Consider the following 24,550-nt stretch of genomic DNA (forward strand, 5'->3'; position numbering starts at 1 on the left):
GGCACTTTCACACAAGTGGTGATTACGAGGTTAGGGGCCCTACCAACTATTCCTGACCAACTGTCGGTAGCTCAGTGCAAGGATTGAAGGTTATGAAACTGCTAGGCCCTTCAGTTTTGAACATATCAGGCCCACTCTGGTGCCTGCATTATGTGCTGAGATAATCTCTCATATGACCTCAGGGCTGATTATGTATTTAGAATAGAACCCAGGTTGGTTGCATGCTCGGCATGCACTCTTCACTGCTATATCATCTCCTGATCTAAGCTCTTTACCATTTATACTTGTATTTCTTCAACAAAAAAGTTGGAATCAAGGTCAGAGCAATAGTATAGCAGGTCAGGCATTTGCCTTTCCACAGACTCAAATTTAATCCCTAGCACCCTATATGGTTCCCGAGCCAGCCAGCAGTAATTCCTGAGTCCAGAGCCAGGAGTAATCCTGAACATTGCTGCATGTTGGCCCCAAATCTAAAAAACAAAAAAGTAGGAATAAATAACTCCTGGCCTGCTTTATCTCATAAATTGAACAAATGCTTATTTATTCATTATAGAAGACTAAGGCCTATTCTATTTTATTCTTCATATAAGGATAAAATATGTGTTATGTACTTGAGGAAATTGCTGAGAGAAGTAGGGGAAAACAAGGAAATCTGTAAGCAATTATAAATTGCTGATAAAGGGGCTGGAGTGATAGCACAGTGGTATTGCTTTTGCCTTGCATGCGGCCAACCCAACCAACCCGTGTTTGATCCCCAGCATCCCATATAGTCCCCGAACCTGCCAGGAGTGATTTCTGAGCACAGAGCCAGGAGTAATCCCTTTAGTGCTGCCGGGTGAGACTCTAACACGCCCCCTCCCGATAAATTGGTGATAAAGCATAAAATAGTTATAAAATAGAACAATGTTATGGACCTACTTACATAGGAACAATAGTGATGGAGTCTTTGAGATTATGATGTTTAAACTGAAGCCAAAAGTATGATAAAAAGCAGAAGGAATAACTTTCAACAAAGAATTCTGTGTTAAAACGCCATTAAGTCTGCCTAAATTTTGGTAGATTTGAGGACTGATGGAGCAGCAGTAGGTTGGAGGCTTTGGTAAGGGTTAGAAAGGCCTGTATACAATGGGAACTTTTGGATTAGATATTGGCAAGCCACCTGTGTGCAAGGCTAAGAGATATTAAAGAGATAGTGGCTGGGATACAAGTTAGTACACACAACTTACATATGTTGAGACTGTTGTGACGGAGAATGAGTTCCAGCTCACATAGGCTCGATTTTCTCTTAATGTGACTTTAAGAGTGACACCAATTAAGTATTGAAATGTCAAGGTTTTTACTACTGAAAACTTGTGGATAAAAATCAATTTTTAAATTAATCTGTTAATTTATCAAATATGTATTAAAAGTATATATATCTGATTTTTCTACTAATCACCTGTTTCTTTGTTTTAGTGCTCTTCTTTTTAATGAAGTAAAATATATTGCCACACTGGATGACCTTAAGAATGTAGAAAATGTTCTGAAGGGGAAAGCAGATATTGCATTTTCATATGTAAAAGCCATTGGGACACAAGGTATATATCACCTTTACTTTAATCTTTGTTATGTCTGTGAACCTCTATATGTTGAAGAACATATAAAAGTTTTTGCTTTTTTAATTTTTGCCACAATCTTATTTTAAGTAAATTGGTATGTTTTTTTCCTTTAAATGGGCAGAATAGAATGGGGGCTGAACAAGAAGTCTGGAGCCAGACTGTCTAGGTTAAATTCTTTGCCTCACCAATTACCTATGGTGTCACCTTGCACAAGTGATTCTCAGTTTCCCAGGCACTAAGATAGTGAAAATAATAGCATGTACTTCTTAATGTTACTTTGAGGACTAAATGAGTGGAAAAATGGTTTTGGGCAAGACAGAGAGAGAGAGAGAGAGAGAGAGAGAGAGAGAGAGAGAGAGAGAGAGAGAGAGAGAGAGAGAGAGAGAGAGAGACACAGAGAGAGAGAGAGAGAGAGAGGTAGAGACCTCTCAATTCCAATGGTTTCTAATTATGTCATTTTTAAGTGCTAACTATTATTTTTATGTCTTTATCGTTCTATGATATTTGTTATCGATTATAGATATAGGTAAATGTTTGACTGACTGGATTTTTTGTTATTTGCTATTTATAATATATGCTGGTGGTTTTCAATATATGCTGGTGGATTCAATTCAATTTCTATATTTAGAAAATACAGAAAGGAGCAATTAAGGCAGAATAAGGAGAAAATTAGTAGTTATGCAATAATGAAGTCAGAAATTATGGTAGATGGCTTGGACTAAGGTGTAAATGTTACCAATGGAGGCTATCCCCCTGAGCACTTTGGGTTGTGGACTAAAGCAAACAAAGATCAAGCAAAATATAAAACAATGAATAAAGATATTAGTTTAAAAAATTAAAACAACGGAGGGGACAGTAAACTTGAATTTTAGCAATATTTTGGTTTTTTTTTTTTTTGAATAGTAAAGTAAAACATGTATTTGGGAAATAATAGGAAGGTAAAAGAGAGAGACAGACAAAAACTACTCCCAGCTTGTGCTCAGAGATGACATTCAGTATTCAGGTGACCACACAGTTTTGGGAATCAAACTTAGGGCCCCAGCAGCAGTATTTTGGATGTAGACTTAACTGAATTAGGATGAGGAGTGAGGAGAAAGATCAGAGACATTGATTCTCGGATTTTTTTTGTGATGAGCTTCTTATAATGTGAAATCCCTGTTAACTAAGATGGGAAAGACTGGAAATAGTTTGGAAATTTCTGGAATTGTAGTTGTACTTAAAGGGAATCGAGGACCTGAGTAGAGTAAGGAAAGTGAAAATTAGAAGTACTGTAGTTCCTGGAGACAGTGATATATTCTAGACAGAGTGATCAGAGTACATGAGATAGTAATGATAGATGAAATTTTGGAGAGGTTTACAGTCATTGGTTAAGAAATTAGAATTTTCACTGACCCTGATCAATTTCTGAATCAAATATGGTTTCTTGAGCACCTCCAGGGGTCACTCCTTTATTTTATTTTATTTTTAAAATTTTTCTCTGGATCACACCCTGCAGTGCTCAGGGGTTAATCTTAGCTCTGTGCTCAGAAATTGCTCTTGGCAGGTTGGCAGGCTCGAAGGACCATATGGGATGCTAGGAATTTGAACCAGGGTCTGTCCTGTGTTATCCCAGTGCAAGGCAAACGCTCTACCTCTGTGCTATTGTTCTGGCCCCACCGGGGATCATTTCTAAGCATAGAGCTGCAGTAGCTCAGTGAGAAACCAATACAAGACTTGGTCTAAGCCAGAGTTAGAAATACTTTAACCCAGTTTGAGGATTGCTGCCAAACACACTCCCAGAAAGCTCATCATGGGCTTAGAAGAAAGGATTGGTTTGGGTTTGGATGATCCACATGTTGATGAATAAGATGTTGAAAAAGAAACTGTTGCAGCAGAAAAATAGTAGGAACTTGGTAAAGTATATTGGGATAAATTCTGCTTAGAACTAAGACAGCTAAAGGAGTCTGGAAAAATACTGAGATGCAGAATTCCAGGGCCAGCATAGCTGGACCCCCTTGGAGAAGAGGCACCCTTGAGAGCTACACTTTGTTGTGGAACAAAGGCCATACTAAGAATATCAAAAGACCATGATGGTTCCAATTTCACCCCCTTAGCAACCACCCTAGCAACAGACTTGAGGTGGGAGGATGGTTTGGGAAAACTGTATATAAACTAACTTGGCAGAGGAAAAGATGCTCTTTTGTCCTCATCTCTCCCTGAGATGTGTAGTATAGTTTCTTTAGGGAACATTTCCCTATTCTATGGAAATGGCATACACAGCCCTGTTTGGGTTATTATGGACTTTGCTTTTTCCACTCTAGGGAAACCCATATTCTCTCTATCTCTGTGTCTCTCTGTATCTTGTCTCTGTGCATGTGTTTTTGTCTGTCTCTCTCTTTTTCCTTCCTATTATTTCCCAAATACATGTTTTACTTTACTATTAAAAAAAAAAGAAGAAGAAGGTAGAGTTGAATGTATAGTTTAAATAGATGGGTGTGAGAACCTATCAGATGTCCAAGCCCTCTCCTTTATCACTCCTTTACTTATCCACTCCCCTGTGTATGACCTCCTGGTCCTGTCCCTCACAGGCCAGTATATGATGGCCAAAGTCTTGTCCCTGAACCATTGGCCTGTCCTGGCTTTACTAGTTTTTGACCTCTGCTACATGAATGTGGATGAGATCCCTCTGCTCTGTACTTGTTACTAGGCCTCTTTCACACTGTAACCTATCAGTTCCTGTCATCCAGTCCTGACTTTCCTCATCTCTGACCATTACTATGGTACACATTGTGAGACTCTGCTTAGTATCTGCCTGAATATACCATGTGTGTGTGTGTGAGAGAGAGAGAGGGGGGGGGGGAGGCTGGTTTCTTTTATCTGCTGCCTTCTATCTCTAGCCATATCATTTTACATATGTACATTTATGTATATGTATATATGTGTGTATGTCTATGTGATTTCAGGCAGTTGGATTTTTCTATCACTTAATAGATTCTTTCACTAAGAAATCCTTGGGTGACACTTCAGAGTTTCTTGAATTTACACAAGTATTTTCAGAGGTACAATCTTTTCTTTCTTTTTTGATTGGCTAGCTGTTTAATGGGTGAAATTGAAAGTGATGGACTAAATTCACCTGGTACTGTACTGCTATATAAGTTAGCGACAGATAGAAAATTCTGCTACCTTCTTACTTAGCCCACCAAGATCTTGCCAGGAATGTATCTGTATCTGGTGAGACCAGAATTCATAGTCTGCCAAAGCTCCTACAAAATGAAAAGACTAAATTTCTAACCAAACTTGTTAAGGCAACAGCCATGCTGCACTTAATACTAATTGATTTCAAGTGCTGGAGGACTGAGTGAAACAACTTCCAAATATTTCTTGAATTTTATGACTTCCAAAAATTTATTGTCAAGGGGCCTGCTACTTCATTAAGGAGGAGAAAGGAAAGTAAAAACACAAAGAAGAGGAATCTTCAAGGAAAGATTTAAGAAAATTTCCCAGCAGGACGGTATTTGAGCTTTCAAATTATAAGGCCTATTGAGTCTGAGGATAACAGATAAATGTAGAACCATATTAAAGAACATAACTTTGAAATTTTAGAATACCTGATATACCATTTCAAGATCTTTCAGGAAAAGATTTTTTCAGTTAGAGGATCAAGAATTAGAACAGTATTCTACTTCTGAGTTGCAGAAATGGAAATCAAGTCGTGCTTTCAAAATTCTCAGGAGAAACACTTTGAACCTAGAAGTCTGTAGACAATTTTTTAGTCAGGAAATAAAGGCACTTTCAGAATTGCAGGGTTCAAGAATAGGTGTATTCTATATATCTTCTCAAAAAAGATGCTAAAAAATGAGAGTAAAGAAACAGATAGTCAAGTAGATGTGGGTAATAGGCCGAAGTACAACACAAGAGAGAATAAGAGATTCCCCAGGATATTGAAGGAGTTCCCAGAATAATAACTGTAAGAGGTCAACTAAATTTATAATGGAACAAATCAGAAGGCTTTGCAGAAATGTCTCCAGAAAGAAGAAATCAATAGTGTATTTGCTATATTTAAAATATTAAAGGATTGACGAAGAAATTAGAAACAAACTCAAATAAAAACAAGACAAGGTACTTAAAACTGTAGTGAGTAAAAGGAAATTTATTTATTTTGCATATATATTTAATTTGTAAATATTATTGAGTCATAACAATTTAAATATTGACTATTCTGATGGAAAACTATTGAGTTACACATAAGTGCATATATTTGTGTAATTAGGTTTTGGAAAAGAGAAAATTTATTATCCTATTAATAGATACTTTAATTACCTTTTATATGGGACTTACTAGACAATACTAAAGTTTAGAAAATATAGTAGGAAGTAAGAGTATATGACTGTCATATAGAAAGTTGGGAGTAAATATCAAATGAAACACCAATAAAGTTGAATGTAGTTTTCTTTTGGATTAGTATTTGGGCAAGACTAGAGAAACCAGGGGCCGGGGAGATAGCACAGCAGTAGGGCATTTGCCTTGCACTGAGCCGATTCTGAATGGATGGTGGTTTGAATCCTGGCATCCCATGTGGTCCCCCGAGCTTGCCAGGAACAATTCTGAGGGCAGAGCCAGAAGTAACCCCTGAGCACTGCTGGGTGTGACCCAAAAACCAAAATAAAAAAAATTAAATAAAAAAGAATAGAGAGTTCAGGAAAAAAAGAATAGAGAAACTAGGGGCCAGAGCTATAGCACAGTGGGTAGGGCATTTGCCTTGCACACGGCCAACTTAGAACCAACCCAGGTTTGATCCCCAGCATCCTATATTGTCTCCTGAGCCTGCTAAGAATGATTTGTGTGAATGCAGAGCCAGAAGTAACCCCTGAGCATTGCTGGGTGTGGCTCACCCTTCCAAAAGAATAGAGAAACTTTTTTTAAAGTGCCTTGTAGAATTATGTTTTTATACAAATCAGTTTGGTTAAAAAATAAATAAGAAATAATATACAGACATATACATATGTATAATATGGCATATTGACATATGTGGTGGACTCATTTTTTTTCTTTTTTTTTTTTTTTTTTTTTTTTGGTTTTTGGGCCACACCCGGTTTTGCTCAGAGGTTACTCCTGGCTGTCTGCTCAGAAATAGCTCCTGGCAGGCACGGGGGACCATATGGGACACCGGGATTCGAACCAACCACCTTTGGTCCTGGATCAGCTGCTTGCAAGGCAAACGCCGCTGTGCTATCTCTCCGGGCCCTCATTTTTTTTCTTATCTCTATGAAGAGATTATCACAACTATTAGCAGTTGTACTTTTTTTTTGAGGGGGGCCACACCCATGCTGTTCAAGTGTTACTTACTCCTGGCTCTGTCCCCAGGAATTACTCCTGACAATGCTCAGGGAGTCATATGGGATGCCGGGAAATGAAACCCAGGTCAACTACATGCAAGACAAGCACCCTTCTCATAGTACTATCTCTCCAACCCCAAGTGTAATTTATTTTATATTTGCTTTTATTTTTTTCTTATTTTGAAATAGACTTTTTGTTATTTATTTAATTACTACTTTTTCTCAACTGGAAAACCAACAAAAAGATCTTTCTTTAAGTATAACAGATCTTAAAGGTAAGGATAAGTCTGTGGGGTCTATTCTGTGGGGTCTCAGCTTACAGTTTTGCTCAAGATATCAGACACAATCATGGGAGAAAATGCATTTTTGGCCAGGGGATGTCAAGCTTCTTTTCCTGCTGCTTTCCCTTGTCACTATTATAGCCAGAGTTTAACATAAAACACCTGAAGGTCAGGTTTGGCACAATTAAGGGTACTTGTGCTAATTAAGTCAAAAAAAGTGAAAGGAAAAAGAAAAGTGGTTTTACAGATGTATGACAATAGATACGATTTATTGTAGATGTTTATTTGTAGTCATAAACTAATTCCTTGCTTCAATTCCCTTATCTTTTTGTCAGAGCACAGAGCTGTCATGGAAGCTGCTTTTGTGTATGGGACCACATATCAATTTGTCTTAACCACAGAAATTGCTCTTTTGGAGAGTATAGGGTATGTATAAGATGCATATATTCATAAATTTAAGTTCTCATATTTCTCCTTATTCACGATTTCCACCATATTTTCAGTGTGGAACTACCTAACAGAATATTCAAGTTGGTGTGAAGTTTAAGTGAAAGTTGAAATCCCTTTCATTACTATCATTTATTGAATAAGTCTGAATGTATGAGTACAGAAAGGATGTTACAGCCAGAGCCATGGTACAACAGGTAGGGCATTTACCTTGCACGCGGCTGACCTGGGTTCAATCCCTGGCACCCTAGAAGGTCCCTCAAGTACTGCCAGAAGTGATCTCTGGAATAAGCACCACCAGGTGTGACCTCAAGATAAACAAAGAAGAATGTTAAACTAAGGTGAATGAAGACAATATGAGCAGACCACAGTTGTAATCCCTCAGTGGCCAAATGAAAATATTTTAGGAATAGATGACACATAATGATAAATGATAAAATAATAGTTTTCATAACTAACCTTGAGAAGTTTTTTTATCATTGTACTCTCTGACTTATCATAATCATCGTAAGTACAGGCTACTTATGTTTGTTTTTGATGTTTGTGGTTTTTGGGGGGCCTACCAGTCAACAGGACGCAAGAATGTGGTACTGCTCTGACACCGTGGTGCTAGATAACTTTTCCAAACTCCAGTGATGCTCTGAGGTGCTGAGTGCACTCTAACCTCTTGTACTATGTAATATGTGTGGTCTCAACATACAGTTTACCACAAGAAATCAGAGTCATCATGGGAACAGGTTCATTTCAGCCAATGGGTGCTGAGCAGTGTCTTGGATTTTATTGAGTCAGCCAACTTTTCACTCACTGCTGCTTTCCTTGCCACTTTTATTAGCCAGTTTAACATAAATCATCTGGGGGTCAGGGTTGACAATAATTAAGGGTAATTGTGCAAATTAACTTACAGAAGGTGAAAGGAAAAAGTAAAGTGATTTTATTTACAATAACCAGAATCTGGAAACAACCCAGATGCCAGACAACAGATGAGTGGCTAAAGAAAACACAATGGAATACTATGCAGCTCTCAGGAAAAATGAAGTCATGAGATTTTCCTATATATGATGGACATGGAAACTATTATGCTGAGTAAAATGAGAAAGATAGAGAGAGAGAAAAAGAGAGAATAGGCTCACTCATCTGTGGAATTTAAGAAAAATAAAAGACAGTATGGTAATAATACCCAGAGAAAATAGAAATGAGCTTTGAAAGGACCAGTCCATGTTATGATGCTTACCACAAAGATCAGTGAGTGCACTTAGAGAAATAACTACACCAACAACTATCATGACAATGGTAGTGAGTGAGAGAAATAGAATGCCTGTCTTGAAGACAGGCCGGGTGTGGGGAGGAGGGAAAATGGGGGGCATTGGTGGAGGAAAAGTTGAACTGGTGAAGGGGGTCTACTTTTTTATGACTGAAACCCAACTACAAACATGTTTGTAACCATGCTGCTTAAATAAGGATATTAAGAAAAGTGAAGTGTTTTTACAGATGTATGACAACAGTACTGTATTCCTTTCCCTTAAACAGAATAACTTACATCTTTGTTTTCTTGTCTAGTTTCCACTTTATAATTTCAGTGAAGTCTTCCTTTGAGACTTTAACATATTTACTTACCCTGTTTCCATATACTTTTGAGTAGATAATATATGAGATATTTGAATCTTCAAAATGTTTGAATCCTAATGTATAATGTGATGTTTAGGAGTCATAAATGGTATGAGTATGAGAGGGAAGGATTGTGAATTCAAAAATACAGTCATTCTCACATGTGTGCAACACTTGCAGATGTGTGTTGCCATCCATGCATATGGTGCCTGAGCACATGTCACTTGCGTCTGCTCTCTTGAGATGTGTAGATGTGAACTTTCATACTTCAATGCTAGGATGTGTACTGCCTTTGTCTAAAATACACACTTGTTTTTATCAGATTGAGAAAGTTATTCTCTTCCTTATGACTTGTAAATTTTGATTATCTTCCTTTCTTTTTCCTTCTCTTCCACACTTTGAGGCAGAATGAAGTATTTTTATATTCCTCATAGTACTTTTAGTATAATTATATATAAGCTATTTACTCATTGTTTGACAAAATATATTTTCTTTATTCTAAGGCCCTTAAAGAATCGAATTATTTAATTCATCTTAAGATATCATTTTTACATAGTGCCTGACATACAGTAGGCATTATGTACATCTTTGATAATATATTTCTTTAATCATTGAAACTATTAGAATTTACTCTGTAATTAAATATAGACCTTTGGAGTTGTTTTAAGCATTTATCAGTAATTAAAATAATACTTTAAAAATATTATTCTACCAAACTCTATGAATGCCAGATGGAGTTGATTGAAATGTTATTTTAATTTTGGCAAATCCTACTCACCCACTATAAGTTTATCTTTGAATTCTTATATTGAAAGGAATTGCCAGAATCAAATTACAAATTGTATGTTCTGTGTTTTGTAATATTTTAGTTACAAATTCATAAACTCCCACAGAATATCACATGGTTTCTATCTTAAGGTATGTTTTAGCTGAAGTTTATTCAAGACAGATTTGGTTTAAATTAAACCTAGAAAATTTGTGTTACTAAGCTTTATTTAGCATAGCTCTAGAATAGCAACTATTTGAAGATAATAGCATTGCCCTCAAAATGATAGCCTCTTATTTAAAACACTGCATGGACCTGCCTGTAGCTTACTGTAGAATCTGTCACATGAAAGAACTTAGGAAAATTGCATATACAACTCATGAAGTTTGGTAAAAATCTTAATGATTAATTTTATTTAATATTATTCATCCTCTCCTTTTGCCTAGGGTTTTTTATTTTGATGTTATGTACTCTTTTCCTGCAATATTAATTCAAAAGCATGAGACATAAGGCAAAGAGATTTGATGTTATGTCTTTCTAGATGATAAAAAAAAACAACTACAGTTAAACTTTAAATGGTCTGTCTCTATTTTTAATATGCAGTTCTGAAGATATAGAACATGCACATTTCTACTTTTTTCATTGTAAACCAGTCTTGGACTTGACCCAGCAATGTAGAAGGACACTAATGGAACAGTCATTGACTACACTGAACATTCATCGATTTATTAAGATAATGGAAGCACCACTGCTGGTATGTGTCTAACTTTTTTTTTCAATTTTTGTTTAGAGAATTTAAAATATCATAAAGATACAGCTTCAGGCATACAGTATTTCAACTTCAACCTCAACACCTGTGTCAGAATGCTTCCACCATTGTCCAAGATTCCCTTCTGTGCCTAATTTTAATGAATTACTTAATACATAAAAAAAAAAAACTAGCATTTATAGATATGCATTTAATTCGGTGACCTATATCTTTCTTCCTTGGACTTATTTCATTTAGGGGAGTTTAGCAGTTGTTCTTTTTTAAGGTTAAAATGGAAGATATAATATTTTAGTTTCTTGAGATGTCACCTTGAAACCCAAATAATGCATTGTGTGAGTAAAAATCATCTGTGGCAGTTATTGTAATGAATTGTAACCACTCTCAGAGCACAAAGACTGTATGAATGTTAAGAAATTACCTCTTTTGGGGCCGGCGAGATAGCATGGAGGTAAGGCGTTTGCCTTTCATGCAGAAGGTCATTGGTTCGAATCCCGGCATCTCATATGGTCCCTTGAGCCTGCCAGGAACGATTTCTGAGCGTGGAGCCAGGAGTAATCCCTGAGCGCTGCTGGGTGTGACCCAAAAACCAAAAAAAAAAAAAAAAAGAAAGAAAGAAATGACCTCTTTCAGAAATGTTTTGATTACTATGTAAGTGCTAGTAAATATTGAAACATTGGCATTTCTGGTCTCCTACTTGTCTTAATGTTAGATTGGAAAAATTTTCTAGAGACCAGTAAGTTTTATTGATAGCAGATTTCTGTCTCTAAGAGTTGAGTTTTCCTTTGCATGTATAAATTCTGGCTCGTCTTATTCATGAGATGCATATGTACAAGAAATAATGACAATATTACAGTAAAGTGAAAAGGGAAAAAAAGTTTGTTAAAACTGCCTAATTCCATCATTCAAAAATGAACTGTTAGATGACAGTCATACAAGTTCTTTCTGTATCCATAAAGTTAAATCTATGCATTTAGAAAAAGGGATGAATGAATGGTTACTGAGCATGTATTATATGTGCTACTTTATAGTAAGAAGTATTATTTTTTAATATTTTCTTCCCTCCACACCCACTCTGCCTCACTGCCTGCCCAGCAGTACTCAAGGTTTCCAGAGGCCTCTTCTATTGACACTCAGTGGCCCTGCCTGCAGTGCTAAGGCATTATTGTTGGGTTCAAATGCAGGCCTCTACATATAATGTCTATCTGGGGATAGCAAGATATTTGATTTTTTTTTAGTTGTATTTGATTTTGTTTTGGGGAGCCATGCCCAATTTTGTTTAGAGATCACACCTGCTGGGGTTTGGGGTACCATATGGGGAGCTGGGAATTAAACCTAGGTTGTCTTTGTGCAAAGCAAGCACTTTACTGCTGTACTTAAAAAAAAAAAATATGGGCCATATGCCCTTGTTTTTGTTGTTGTTTTTGTTGTTATTATAATGTCCTTGTTTTTGTTGTTTGTTTTGAGGAGCCACACCTGGTGGTACTCACTGTTTACTACTGACTCCTCTCTCAGACATCATTCCTTGCAATCTCGAAGGACCATATGGGATGCCAGGGATCAGATCCAGGCCTGCTGCATGCAATGCAAACTCCCTACCCTCTGTATTATTGGTTAAGATCCTGCTGTTTTGTATAGGTGCCATGCCTGGTAGTACCTAGTAGCTATATAGTAGGGACTCAAACATGGCCTAGAACTTGCTAGGCATGTACTCTATCACTTGAACTATTTCCTTATCCCTTTTTAACCTTATTTGAAGTTCACGGACGAAAAAAACCCAAATATGAGACTTGAATGATTTATAGGTTTTTTTGTTGAATTTTCTTCATTTTAAGAGACTTCTTTAGGAAATATCTTATGTTGAAAATTATAATAAATCAATTATGTACATATATGATGTAAATATAATGAGTTGTTAAAAGACATGATGGAAGTCTTAAATTATTATCTAAATTAAATGATTTCTTACAAGTTTTGTTTATAAGAATTAGTAGTAGTTTGCTTTGAACCATTTTATTATTTTTTTCTCATAGCCACATTGATGACCCATCATCTTTCATCACTCATTCATCTGTCCTTTATTATCTTCCATATCAATCTATTTACAGATTTTTGAGATCCAATCATAGGGTTTTGTGTTGTTAATAAGATGGTTTTAAAACTGAAAGGCCCCTGGGTTCAGGATACAAATAGCTTTGTGTGTTTACCTGATTTATAAAGATTAATACAAATAGAAATTGAAATTCAGATTTCTTTATAAATTAAATTTTGGCATCTGGGTTTATATTGTGTTTATAGATGTGTACTTGGACATTAAATTATTGTAGAAATAATGAACAACTGTTATAGTCATGATGGGGCTTCCATTTTAATCCTAATAAACTGAAAATAAATGTTGAGCATAGAAATATTAAGTTGGTTTTAATCTAAAATAGACAAAGTGGGATTCTGGCAGACATCCATTTATTGTAGGACTATTCTTAAGGTTCTCAACAAAGAAAAAAGACAGGGATGTGGTTCAATTACTGTCTTGTTGGCTAATATCAAGAACATTTTGGAATGTTCATAATTTTCTCTAATGGGCACAGTTTGTTCTTATAGCTAGAAAAAAGCTTTTATCGGAATACCATGAAGAATCTTCAAATGCATGTCTTATGTGTAAAAATAGAATCATTGACATATACTATGTAATTTATTTACTAAAATGTTTATTAATTTTTTATGTTTATCTAGATGTTTCTCTCAGCACAAGACACTTAAATAATTTTAGTCTGCCTTTTATATATATATATATATATATATATATTAAAGTCCTGAGGACTCATGGCATTTTATAACATTATATAGCAAGAATCTGGTTTCTAAAGTTTCAGAAATAAGGTCTGGAGTGATAGTACAACATATAGAGTGTTTATCGTGCATGTGGTCCACTTGGTTTGATTCCTGCACCCTATTTGGTCCTCTAAGCACCTCCAGGAGTTATCTTTGAGTGCAAGCCATGAGTAAGTCCTGAGTTCTGCTGGGTGTGGCTCCCCAAACAAACAAAAAATTGCAGAAACAAATATGTGAATTAACTATGTTAAAAATTCATACATTTCTGGTATGCTTTTGTTAATTACAAGTAAATTGTTTTACTACTCTTTACCTAGAACTTTCTATCTTGCTTGTCTACAACTGAGCATTGAAAAGCAAATTCCTATTGCTCTCCTCTGGTTTTTTCTTTTTTTTTTTTTTTTTTTTTTCGTTTTTGGTTTTTGAGCCACACTGGTGATGCTCAGGGGTTACTCCTGACTATGCGCTCAGAAATGCTCCTGACAGGCATGAAGTGAATGATAGCACAGTGGTAGGGTGTTTGCCTTGCACACAGCTGACCTACGATGGACCACTGTTTGATCCCTGGTGTCCCATATGATCCACCAAAGCCAGGGGTGATTTCTGAGCGCATAGCCAGAAGTGCATAGTGCATAGCCAGGAGTAACTCCTGAGCATCACCGGGTGTGCCCCCCCCCCCCCCAAAAAAAAAATGTTCCTGGCTCTAGGGACCATATGGGACACCAGGGATCTAACCCAGGTTGTCCTGGGTTAGCTGCATGCAAGGCAAAATGTTCTATTGCTCTGGCCCCTCCTCTAGTCTTTTCTATGAACTTTATTCTTTCTCCTTCATGTGTATGATTACTTTAGAGACCTTATATAAATAGAATTATGTAAGAATTTTTTGGCTAGAATTTTCTTCTTTTTATATAATATATATTTACCTTATTTTAGTTATTCACAATGGATAGTTTAGTTTTCATATCTTCAGTGACGTAACAAATATGAGCATGCAAATATCTCTAATATTGAATATAATCTAATATAAGAATATGTTATATTCTTATAATATCAAATAGAATAAAATTTCTTAATATGTCTTTAAAGAGTGAGTACCCTGTTTATGGGCCTGGGAAGATGACAGCATGAGAACTTCAAGTTCAATTTAGTGCTGCTTTTAGTCTCCCCTTTCCCTGCTGTTCTCCATATTCCAGTACTCAGCACCAAACCAAAGTTAGCTTCCAAACACCAAACCAGGTGTGTGGGGAAGGGTGGTGAACTATCTTCCTGACCATTGAATTTTTTTTTTTTGGTGGGGGCATACCTGGTGGTTCTCAGTGTAACTCCTGGCTCTGCCCTCAGAAATTGCTCCTGGCAGTGCTTGGGATACCATAGGTTGAACCCAGGTCGGCTGCAGGCAAGGCAAGTATCTTACCCTTTGTACTATTGCTCTGGTCCCCAATTTTCTTAAATTTCTTTTCTTGTTTCCTCATTGTTAGTATATAAAAATACATTTACTTTTCAAGTGTTGATCTCGTATCCTATAGTTTTGCTAAATTAATTCACAATTTCCAACTTTATTAAACAAAATGTTAAGGGTTTACTGCATACAAGAGAGATGTATTATCTTTGGACAGAGATAATTTTGCTTCCTCTATTCCAATTTGGATGCTTTCATTTTATTTAGTTTCTCTTGAAGAAATTTGAGGATTAGAGGTGTCAAGAGTGGTCATCTCAGCAGGGGCTTGCTAGCCATATGAATGAGTTATTTAAAAAGTGAAACTTTTAGTCCACTTTTTTAGTCATAATATGTTTCCTTTAGGAACTTATAGATATATGAACAAAATTACTCTTTGTTATTTTAATTCATCAGGTTTGGAGGTGCTATCTTACATTGACAGATGCTTGGAACATAAACTCCAACTAATCTCATTTGTTATTGTCATTCACTACACTGATTTTCAAACCTGAGTTTTCAGGTCACACCTTGCTTTGGAGTTCTGTCCTATATATGTAACCACTAATTAGATGTATGTATGTCTTCTTAAACCGAACATGTCAAACATTCAACTTTTGTCCTTTATACCATCTGTTCTTTCTTCATAATTTTGTTTCATTTACTACCCAGTTATTCATGACAAATCTGGAAAACCATCTTCGTTTTCCTACATGATTTTCATCTTCAGTATCTTTTGAATTCTTCATTCTGAAAACCAATATTTTAATTCACATGTCTTGGATTTCTCTTTATCTCACTGGTTTAGTAATAGTAATAGTAAAACTGGTTTAGTAATAGTATCTGTTGTGGTCTTAGTTCCTCTATTTTTCATCCAATTAGGTCATTCTTTCTATTTCTGGCAGAGTGATATTTTTAAAACACATATATTATCATGTTCAAATAATCCTTACAATTCCTAAATTGCTTCACTTTATTTATAGAATAAAACTCAAGTTCTAAGGAGATTCATGGTTTTTAATGATTTGTCCCTTTGCCAAATCTCTAACCTTATTACCTATTGCTCCTTAACTCTAAATATAGAAAGAAAAAACCAGTCTTATATACTCCTTTAAGCTCTTCGGATTTTGAAATTAGGATTTAGCCATGATTTAGCTCCATGTGTTTTCTAGTCTGAGCTCCCCATCTTCTTGCTGACTGTTGGCTGATATGGTTCTCAGCTCATGCATTCTTTTTTTTCTCCAGGTTCTAGCCATATGGCCCTCTCAAAAAATTGTAGCTTTTTTCTTCAAAGGCAACAAGAGATTCTCATTCCAGTATGCCACAACAGAGTCTTGTATAACACAGCCCAATTAAAGGAATTACTCTCTTAGGAATCCAACCCACACACAAAAGATTTGCATTCTACCAGGTTTGTTCATTAGGAATCTTGGGAGCCATCTTGCACCTTTTCAGACTACCACATGTAAATATAATATTCTCTCTGGAAAGTTTTAGGATTTTTTTTGTTTGTTTGTTTGTTTTTGGGTCACACCCAGCAGCGCTCAGGGGTTACTCCTGGTTCTACACTCAGAAATTGCTCCTGGCAGGCTCGGGAGACCATATGGGATGCCAGGATTTGAACCACCATCTTTCTGCATGCAAGGCAAACACCCTACCTCCATGATATCTCTCAGGCACCAAGTTTTAGGATTTTAAGAAGTCCTCAGTAATTGGAAAGTTCATGAAATGCATCTTCTTGTGAATTCCTACATTCTTGTTCTTGCAATTCATGGCCTTCACTTGTGGAAAGCAGTGTGTTTATGTTAGTGATGATCTCTTCCATTCTCTCCTTTGCTTTTTCTGGAACTTCTATTATTTGAATAAATTTGTTTGGAACTATTCCTATTATTATTGTGCTTTCTCTTTTATTTTCATGTACCTTGTCTTTCTGATATATTTCTTCAGCTTTTTTTTTTCATTTATTTTATCTCTTCAATTGATTTTATTTCTTTTTTAAATTAATATTTTTATTTAAACACCTTGATTACAAACATGATTGTGGTTGGGATTCAGTCATCTAAAAATCACCCCCTCTTCATCAGTGTAACATTTCCATCACCAATGTCCCAAATCTCCCTCCTTCTTTTAGATGCAAAGTACCCATTTTCTTGAGGTTGTTGTAGTGATTTTTGAACTATTCTTCTTTCTTCATAGTCTTTATTTACTCCTTTTTTTTTTTTTTAACTTTCCATGCTGGAGGCTATCCTCTGATGTTTGCTATTGCTTGGATGTCAGCTTGTGATTTAAGAATATGAAAACAGCTAATTAGAAATGCTGAGCATGTTGATAGGACTTGTCAACTCTAAGCTCATAGGTGGTTGGATCTGGGCTACTTTTTATTGAACATAAAAGTTATTATCTTCTAGGGGCCGGAGAGATAGCATGGAGGTAAGGCATTTGTGTTGCATACAGAAGGACAGTGGTTCGAATCCCGGCATCCCATATGGTCCCCTGAGCTTGCCAGGAGTGATTTCTGAGTGTAGAGCCAGGAGTAATTCCTGAGCACTGCTGGGTGTGACTCAAAAACAACAACCAAAAAAAAAGTTATTTTCTTCTAGTCTTTTCCTAGAGTTACACAGAATCCTCAAAAAAAGATATTTCACTCCTCTGACTATTAGCATTCTGTGAATAGATGGGAGGAAGTCCTTCTCAGCATTTGGTTATGTAGCTTCCTTGATTTGGGCATAATACTTGCACTTTTGGCTTTATTAAAGTTCAGATTTATATTCTGTTCGGAGGAGGGACAATTGTCTAATATCATAGCACTGAGAAAGAATATACAGGGAAGACTATCTGTTTCTCAAAACTTTCTGTTTATTCCTTCTTGTTTTAGAGCCTTCCTGCCCTTTGTTCTACTATATTTCTTTCTTAGTTCCAGAAATAGCAAGCATTGACAGTCTTTTTGAAATGATAGGATTTGCAGCTGAATTGATTTTTTTTCTAGACTCTCCTCTGATGGCTTACATTTTTGCTTTGTTTACTCTTCTAAGTCATTTATTGTTCTGGTCTCCCACTTGTAAAATGTTACTGACTTTTCTTTTCTTCACTTAAGTATGTTTACCTCATAAAATTCTACTGTTATAGCTTTACAAGCATGTATAGAGAAAAAGAAATTAAATGTGTTTGTACATGTGCTTGTGTCTCTCTGTGTGAATATATACACATATGTGTACACACACTTAATTTTTAAAATTCCTTCCCCTGCCCTCCTTCCCTTTGTTGTTTTTGATGGCATGATAATAGACATTTTACACATAACTGGCTGTGGTGTTTGCACACTTTAAGCTTTGGTTCTTGCCAAGGTCACACATCAGTTTGTGATACTTGCACACAAACTGCAGTGCTCAAGGTTTATATTTCCTTAATTGCACATGCTCACTAGGTGTTGAGCTTTTAGTTGAGACACACATGTCATGGTCAGGATGTTGAGGGGATTTAACACTTGTGCTCATACACATGCTTATGATGGGTTGCAGTTCATGGGTATGGCAGTAGCAAATATTTTTACAAAATTGTGCATGCCCTGAATCTATTATTTTTTGTGCTTACACTCATAAACACATACACGCATACATCCATACACACATACACATATACAGACACATGGCTACAGTATGCAGCCAGACATTGCTTATAGCAACCAGGAACTGTAGATTCCATATTTAAACAACAGACCTGCTAATAAGTTGCTTGATACATGTGGGACACCATGGATTTGAAACCGTATACTTGCAAGGCAGGTTCTGAAAGTCACTGTGTTATTTTTCCCATCCTCTAGCTGCTATCTTAATACAGATATTCCTTTTTATTTATTCTATAACACATTATTGAATCATAAATCTTGGGGAAGGGGGAAGTTTTGGGCTACATCTGGTAGTGTTTAGAGCTTCCAGTTCTGTGCTCAGATATCACCTCTGGTGGTGCTCAGGGGACAATGTGAGGGCAGAGGGTGAACCTGGGTTATTTTTTATTTTGCATCACTTCTGGCTGTGATCAAGGCTTACTCATGATTCTCTGCTCAGAGAACACTCCTGGGGGTGTTCATGGGATTATATATGGTGCTGGGGATCAAGCCCAGATCAGCTGCATGCAAGGTCAAGGCCTACCCATTATACTGTTTCTCAGGCTCACATATCCAGGATGGCCATATGTGAGGCAAGCATCTGACTGTACTCTGTCTCCTTCTCCAAGGTTAAAAATTTTAAATAAAGGAATTTATATCTTAATTTATTTGTTTTAGTTTGTTAGACGTATCTCCTATTTGGTGAACCTTATGGAATGCCAGGAACCAAAACTGTGTCAGCTATACTATCTCTTTAGCCCTATGGTTGCAGCTTTATGTTTATAAAATCCATTAGTTTTATAATACTTACCTATGAAGGTACATTAGGAATATATTTCTGGAAAATTACAAAACCATTTCTCTTAATATTAACTCTATTTTGCAGTCTGGTTTTTATTCAACCCATGAACTATTAAGATTTAGGAGGGAATACTTACCTGGCAGGGGAGATACCATGATTACGAAGGTGGTTTTCCCAGGGTGAGGCTTATCCATTGCACTCTAGATGTGCTGACCCCTGCGATTTCCCCAAATGTGGGAAACTCAACTGCATAATTTGTGGTAGTGGGGGACTGCATTCGTGCTCTCCCCTCAAAAAAAAAAAAAAAAAGAGAGAGAAAAAAGATTTAGGAGGGGTTAAATTAAAATGTTGGAACATTATTACACAGTAAAGTCATTTTGTTTTTGTTTTTAATGAAGACTGAAGTTCATGAAGATCCTGAACAAGTTTCAACAGTTCATCTTCAGTTAGGATTACCACTGGTTTTTATTGTTAGTCAACAAGCTACAATTGAAGCTGATAAAACAACTGCAGAATGGATTGCTTGGCGTCTTCTTGGAAAAGCAGGAGTTCTGCTATTGTTAAGGTATCTTAACAACTCTAAATGTTCACTATTTAAAAATTTTAATTTAGCAAAGCATTACTATATTTTTATTTATTTATTTATTTATTTATTTATTTATTTATTTTTGGTTTTTGGGCCACACCCGTTTGACGCTCAGGGGTTACTCCTGGCTATGTGCTCAGAAATTGCCCCTGGCTTGGGGGGACCATATGGGACGCCGGGGGATCGAACCACAGTCCTTCCTTGGCTAGTGCTTGCAAGGCAGACACCTTACCTCCAGCGCCACCTACCCGGCCCCCTATATTTTTATTTTTAAATATGATAAATTAATTAATTTGGGGGAAGTGTTGGGATCTCATCTAGAGACTCACAGGAGTTACTCCTGGCAGGCTCAGGGAACCATACTGAATGCCTCGGATCGAACCTGGGCTGGCCACATGTAAGACAAATGCACTACCCATTGTGTTATCACTCAGGCTTCTAATAAACTTTTTAATCAACTAAAATATGTAACCAACTATTGGGCTAGAGTCTTACATCATTATAAGCTTGATTAAAATGTAGACCTTTAAACTTTACTAAATAAAACTGTCGATTTAGTAAATATTAGCAATCTGATATGAATTTATATGAAAAAGTTTTTAGGCTCATCTAATTGTAATTACTTATTTGTTAATTGCTTATTTGTAAATTATTTATTTAAAGAAAAAGCATCATGTAGTTGACATAGTTGTTTTTTTTTGTTTGTTTGTTTGTTTTGGTTTTTGGGTTACTCCTGGCTCCACGCTCAGAAATCGCTCCTGGCAGGCTCAGGGGATAATATGGAATGCCGGGATTTGAACCAATTACCTTCTGCATGAAAGGCAAACACCTTACCTCCATGCTATCTCTCTGGCCCCGACATAGTTGATCTTAATACATTTGTTTCCAGATAAATGAGAACCAAGTTGTTATAGAAATAAAAACTAAAAAAGAAAAGGGAAGAGAAGAAAAAAATGTAAAAAAGAAAGGAAAAAGTACAGTGGCATACTAATTTGTGAAAATTATTTTATTTCCAATAAATTCATGAATACAATGGCAGGGTTTAGTAAGCTCTTGTTATTAGCTGTCCATTATGTTAAATTGGTTTGTTACTATAGAAATGACTGCATCAAATAAATGAAGTTGTCCAGGAATTCAAAGCACTATTACTGATTCTGCGGCTTTTGTGGGATGTGTTCTCAGCTGCCAGGACTCCTGGAAGAAGGGAGAGGGTACCCATACTTCGCTCCCAAAAAAGCCCCGGTGGTATCAGCCCAAATACAGGTGTACCTGAAGCTTGGTCAGATTGGTGTTCCTGAAGAGAATCATTGAGAAGTGGTGAGGCAGGGACATAGGCAAAGTGGTACTAGTGAGTGATAGATGCAGTAGGCATGGATTTGGCAGAGAAAGGAGTTGGTCCTTCCTCTCCTCCTGATATTGCCAGCTGTCTGCTGCACAGTCAGTGATTTTTCATTGCTTGGTTTACTTCTCTTTTGAGGTAAGAGCTGGTCCTGTGCAAACATCTGTTTACAATCTTTTTTTTTTTTTTTTTTTTTTTGGTTTTTGGGTCACACCCGGCAGTGCTCATGGGTTATTCCTGGATCCAGGCTCAGAAATTGCTCCTGGCAGGCACTGGGGACTATATGGGGTGCCGAGATTCGAACCAATGACCTCCTGCATGAAAGGCAAATGCCTTACCTCCATGCTATCTCTCTGGCCCCTGTTTACAATCTTTTTATTTATTTATTTATTTATTTATTTTGGTTTTTGGGCCACACTCGATGACGCTCAGGGGTTACTCCTGGCTATGAGCTCAGAAATCGCTCCTGGCTTGGGGGACCATATGGGACGCCGGGGAGATCGAACCGTGTTCCGTCCTAGGCTAGTGCTGGCAAGGCAGACACCTTACCTCTAGAGCCACCACGGCGGCTCCTGCTTACAATCTTTTAAGGCAAAAACGTATAGTCTTATTTTAGATTGACATCTGGATTTCTTAATATTATTTATATTATCATTAACAAGTATTTTTTTTCCTTTTGAAAAGGGACTCTTTGGGTGTGAACATTCCTCAGCATGCCAATGTGATCTTCAAAAGAGCAGAAGAGGTTAGTTTTGTGTATTGGTTTACAATGTGTATTTATTTAAAGAAAGTTTGATGCACACTGTCCAAAGTAATATATGCATACTATATTTAATAACTATTCAATTATTTGGTTACTTTTTGATATAATTTCTTTAATTTATCACTTTTTTAATTTTAATACATATATATTTAATAAAACATACATAATACAGATATATTTTAAAAATTAGGATTAGGTTATAAGTTTAATTTTTAATTTGTACCTAAAATTTTATTTGATTACTTGTTATTGGGTTATGATGCCAGCCTTTGCGCATCACTGATTCTTTTTACATAGCAAAGTTTATGAAAGGATGTTGGTCAGAAGAAAAAAAAATTGTGTTACCTGGGTGACTCCAAATTAGTCTCAGAAGACCCAGAAGCTCCCTCCAGGTGATTTTTGGACAACCAGTTCAATATAGTGACCCAGAAATGCAGTGCTGCTCAGGCCCTGAGTACTGGGTTCCCCATATGCAAAGAATGTTAAGAATGTGCCTCAACCCTTGTGCTAACTCTCTGTTCCTACACATGAAAATTTTAAGGGTTTTTATATATTTTCATAATTCCCTCCAGAAAAGCTATAATTTTACTGCAGTATTTAGAAGTCCTTATTTTTCACTTATACTTTCTAATACTGAGCATTACCATTTTAAGATTTTTTCTGTGAAAAAAAGTTGTTTTAATTTGCATGTCTTTTTTTTTTTTTTTTTTTTTGTGGTTTTTGGGTCACACCCGGCAGTGCTCAGGGGCCACTCCTGGCTCCATGCTCAGAAATTGCTCCCGGCAGGCACGGGGACCATATGGGACGCCGGGATTCGAACCGATGACCTTCTGCATGAAAGGCAAACGCCCTACCTCCATGCTATCTCTCCGGCCCCCTAATTTGCATGTCTTTAATAACTATTAATTACTAATTTTTTAGAGATTTGTTTATTTTGTTTGTTTGTTCTTTGGGTCATACCCAGCACCCTGAGGAGTTACTCTTCGCACTACACTCAGAAATTACTTCTGCCAGGTTTAGGAGACCATCTGGGAGTGATGGCAGGGATAGAATCCTGGTAGGCCTCATGCAAGGGAAACACCCTACCCACTGTGCTCCTGCCCCTGTTGGACATTTTTTTTTTTTTTTGGATTTTGGGCCACACCTGTTTGATGCTCAGGGGCTACTCCTGGCTATGCGCTCAGAAGTCACTCCTGGCTTGGGGGGACCATATGGGACACCGGGGGATCGAACTGTGGTCCGTCCTACGCTAGCGCTTGCAAGGCAGACACCTTACCTCTAGCGCCACCTTCCCGGCCCCCCTGTTGGACATTTTTATTTACTTTGTAAATCACTGTTAATACCTCTCTTTTCTTAATTATTAAAATCTATTAAATGACAAACAACGAAATATTTATGTAAATGTGCTAACAACTTGGTTTATATGTATATATGCTGCCAAATAGTTTAAAAACTGATTTATGATTAAAAAAAACCAAAAGTATGATTTACAAAGTTATTGATAATTGTGTTTTAGGCATATAATATTTCAACACTAATTCTGCCACTAAATAACTCCCATCACTAGTGTTTTCATACTCCATCATCCCCAAATCTCCCCACCCCTTGCCTGCCACCTTGATAGTAACTTTACAAAGTTTGGTGGTTGTAGCTTTTATCTCATGTTTCCAGTATTATTGAGTCTGCTTTTGAGTTATAGCATTCTCCCATATCACCAATATAAGTGAAGCCCCAACCCCTGATCCCTCATTACCTCTCTTTATCATCATCTTTCCCTTCTTTTTATTTTCTCTGTCCTTTGCCCTAAGCTCTAGGGTCAAGGGTGAATTAGAATTCCAATCCCCTTACTATGTTAACATTTTCTATCCAATTATTTTATATATCATGAATAAGTGAGATCATCCTATTTTAGTCTTTCTTCTTTTTTTTTTTTTTTTGGTTTTTGGGCCACACCTGTCGTTGCTCAGGGGTGACTCCTGGCTGTCTGCTCAGAAATAGCTCCTGGCAGGCACGGGGGACCATATGGGACACCGGGATTCGAACCAACCACGTTTGGTTTTGGATCGGCTGCTTGCAAGGCAAACACCGCTGTGCTATCTCTCCGGGCCCCTAGTCTTTCTTCTTTTGACTTACTTCACTCTTTCAAGTTCCAACCAGGTTGTTGCAAATTTTATATCATTCTTTGCAGTTGCATAGTATTTGTGTCTGTGTGTGTGTGTGTTTTGTGTGTGTGTATCTCACATCTTCACAATCTATTCATCTATAAGTAAACAACTACATTGATTTCATCTCTTAGCTGCTGTGCTAAGTGTAACAATGAATAATTATGCCCACATGTCCTTTGGAATGAATGCTTTTAAGTCTTGGGGTTAGTTACCCAAAAGTGGAATTTCTGGGTTATAATGGCAGCT

The 24,550-nt window shown here is 36.8% G+C and overlaps 1 protein-coding gene and 1 non-coding gene across 2 annotated transcripts in view; both read left to right on the plus strand.

The window, feature by feature from the left end:
- The window catches only part of TXNDC16 (thioredoxin domain containing 16), an 81,806-nt gene that overhangs the window by 17,894 nt on the left and 39,362 nt on the right, over nucleotides 1-24,550 (plus strand). The window contains exons 5-9 of the mRNA XM_049767086.1: nucleotides 1,456-1,577; nucleotides 7,530-7,620; nucleotides 10,616-10,766; nucleotides 19,850-20,016; nucleotides 22,061-22,121. Of these exons, the coding sequence (XP_049623043.1) occupies nucleotides 1,456-1,577; nucleotides 7,530-7,620; nucleotides 10,616-10,766; nucleotides 19,850-20,016; nucleotides 22,061-22,121 (592 nt within the window). The remainder of the gene's footprint in view (nucleotides 1-1,455; nucleotides 1,578-7,529; nucleotides 7,621-10,615; nucleotides 10,767-19,849; nucleotides 20,017-22,060; nucleotides 22,122-24,550) is intronic.
- On the plus strand, nucleotides 19,580-19,743 carry LOC126002324 (U1 spliceosomal RNA). Its single transcript, XR_007493066.1, has one exon. It is a non-coding gene; the product is annotated as a U1 spliceosomal RNA (small nuclear RNA).

The sequence above is a fragment of the Suncus etruscus genome, chromosome 2, assembly GCF_024139225.1.
Source record: "Suncus etruscus isolate mSunEtr1 chromosome 2, mSunEtr1.pri.cur, whole genome shotgun sequence".
Classification (NCBI taxonomy): domain Eukaryota; kingdom Metazoa; phylum Chordata; class Mammalia; order Eulipotyphla; family Soricidae; genus Suncus; species Suncus etruscus.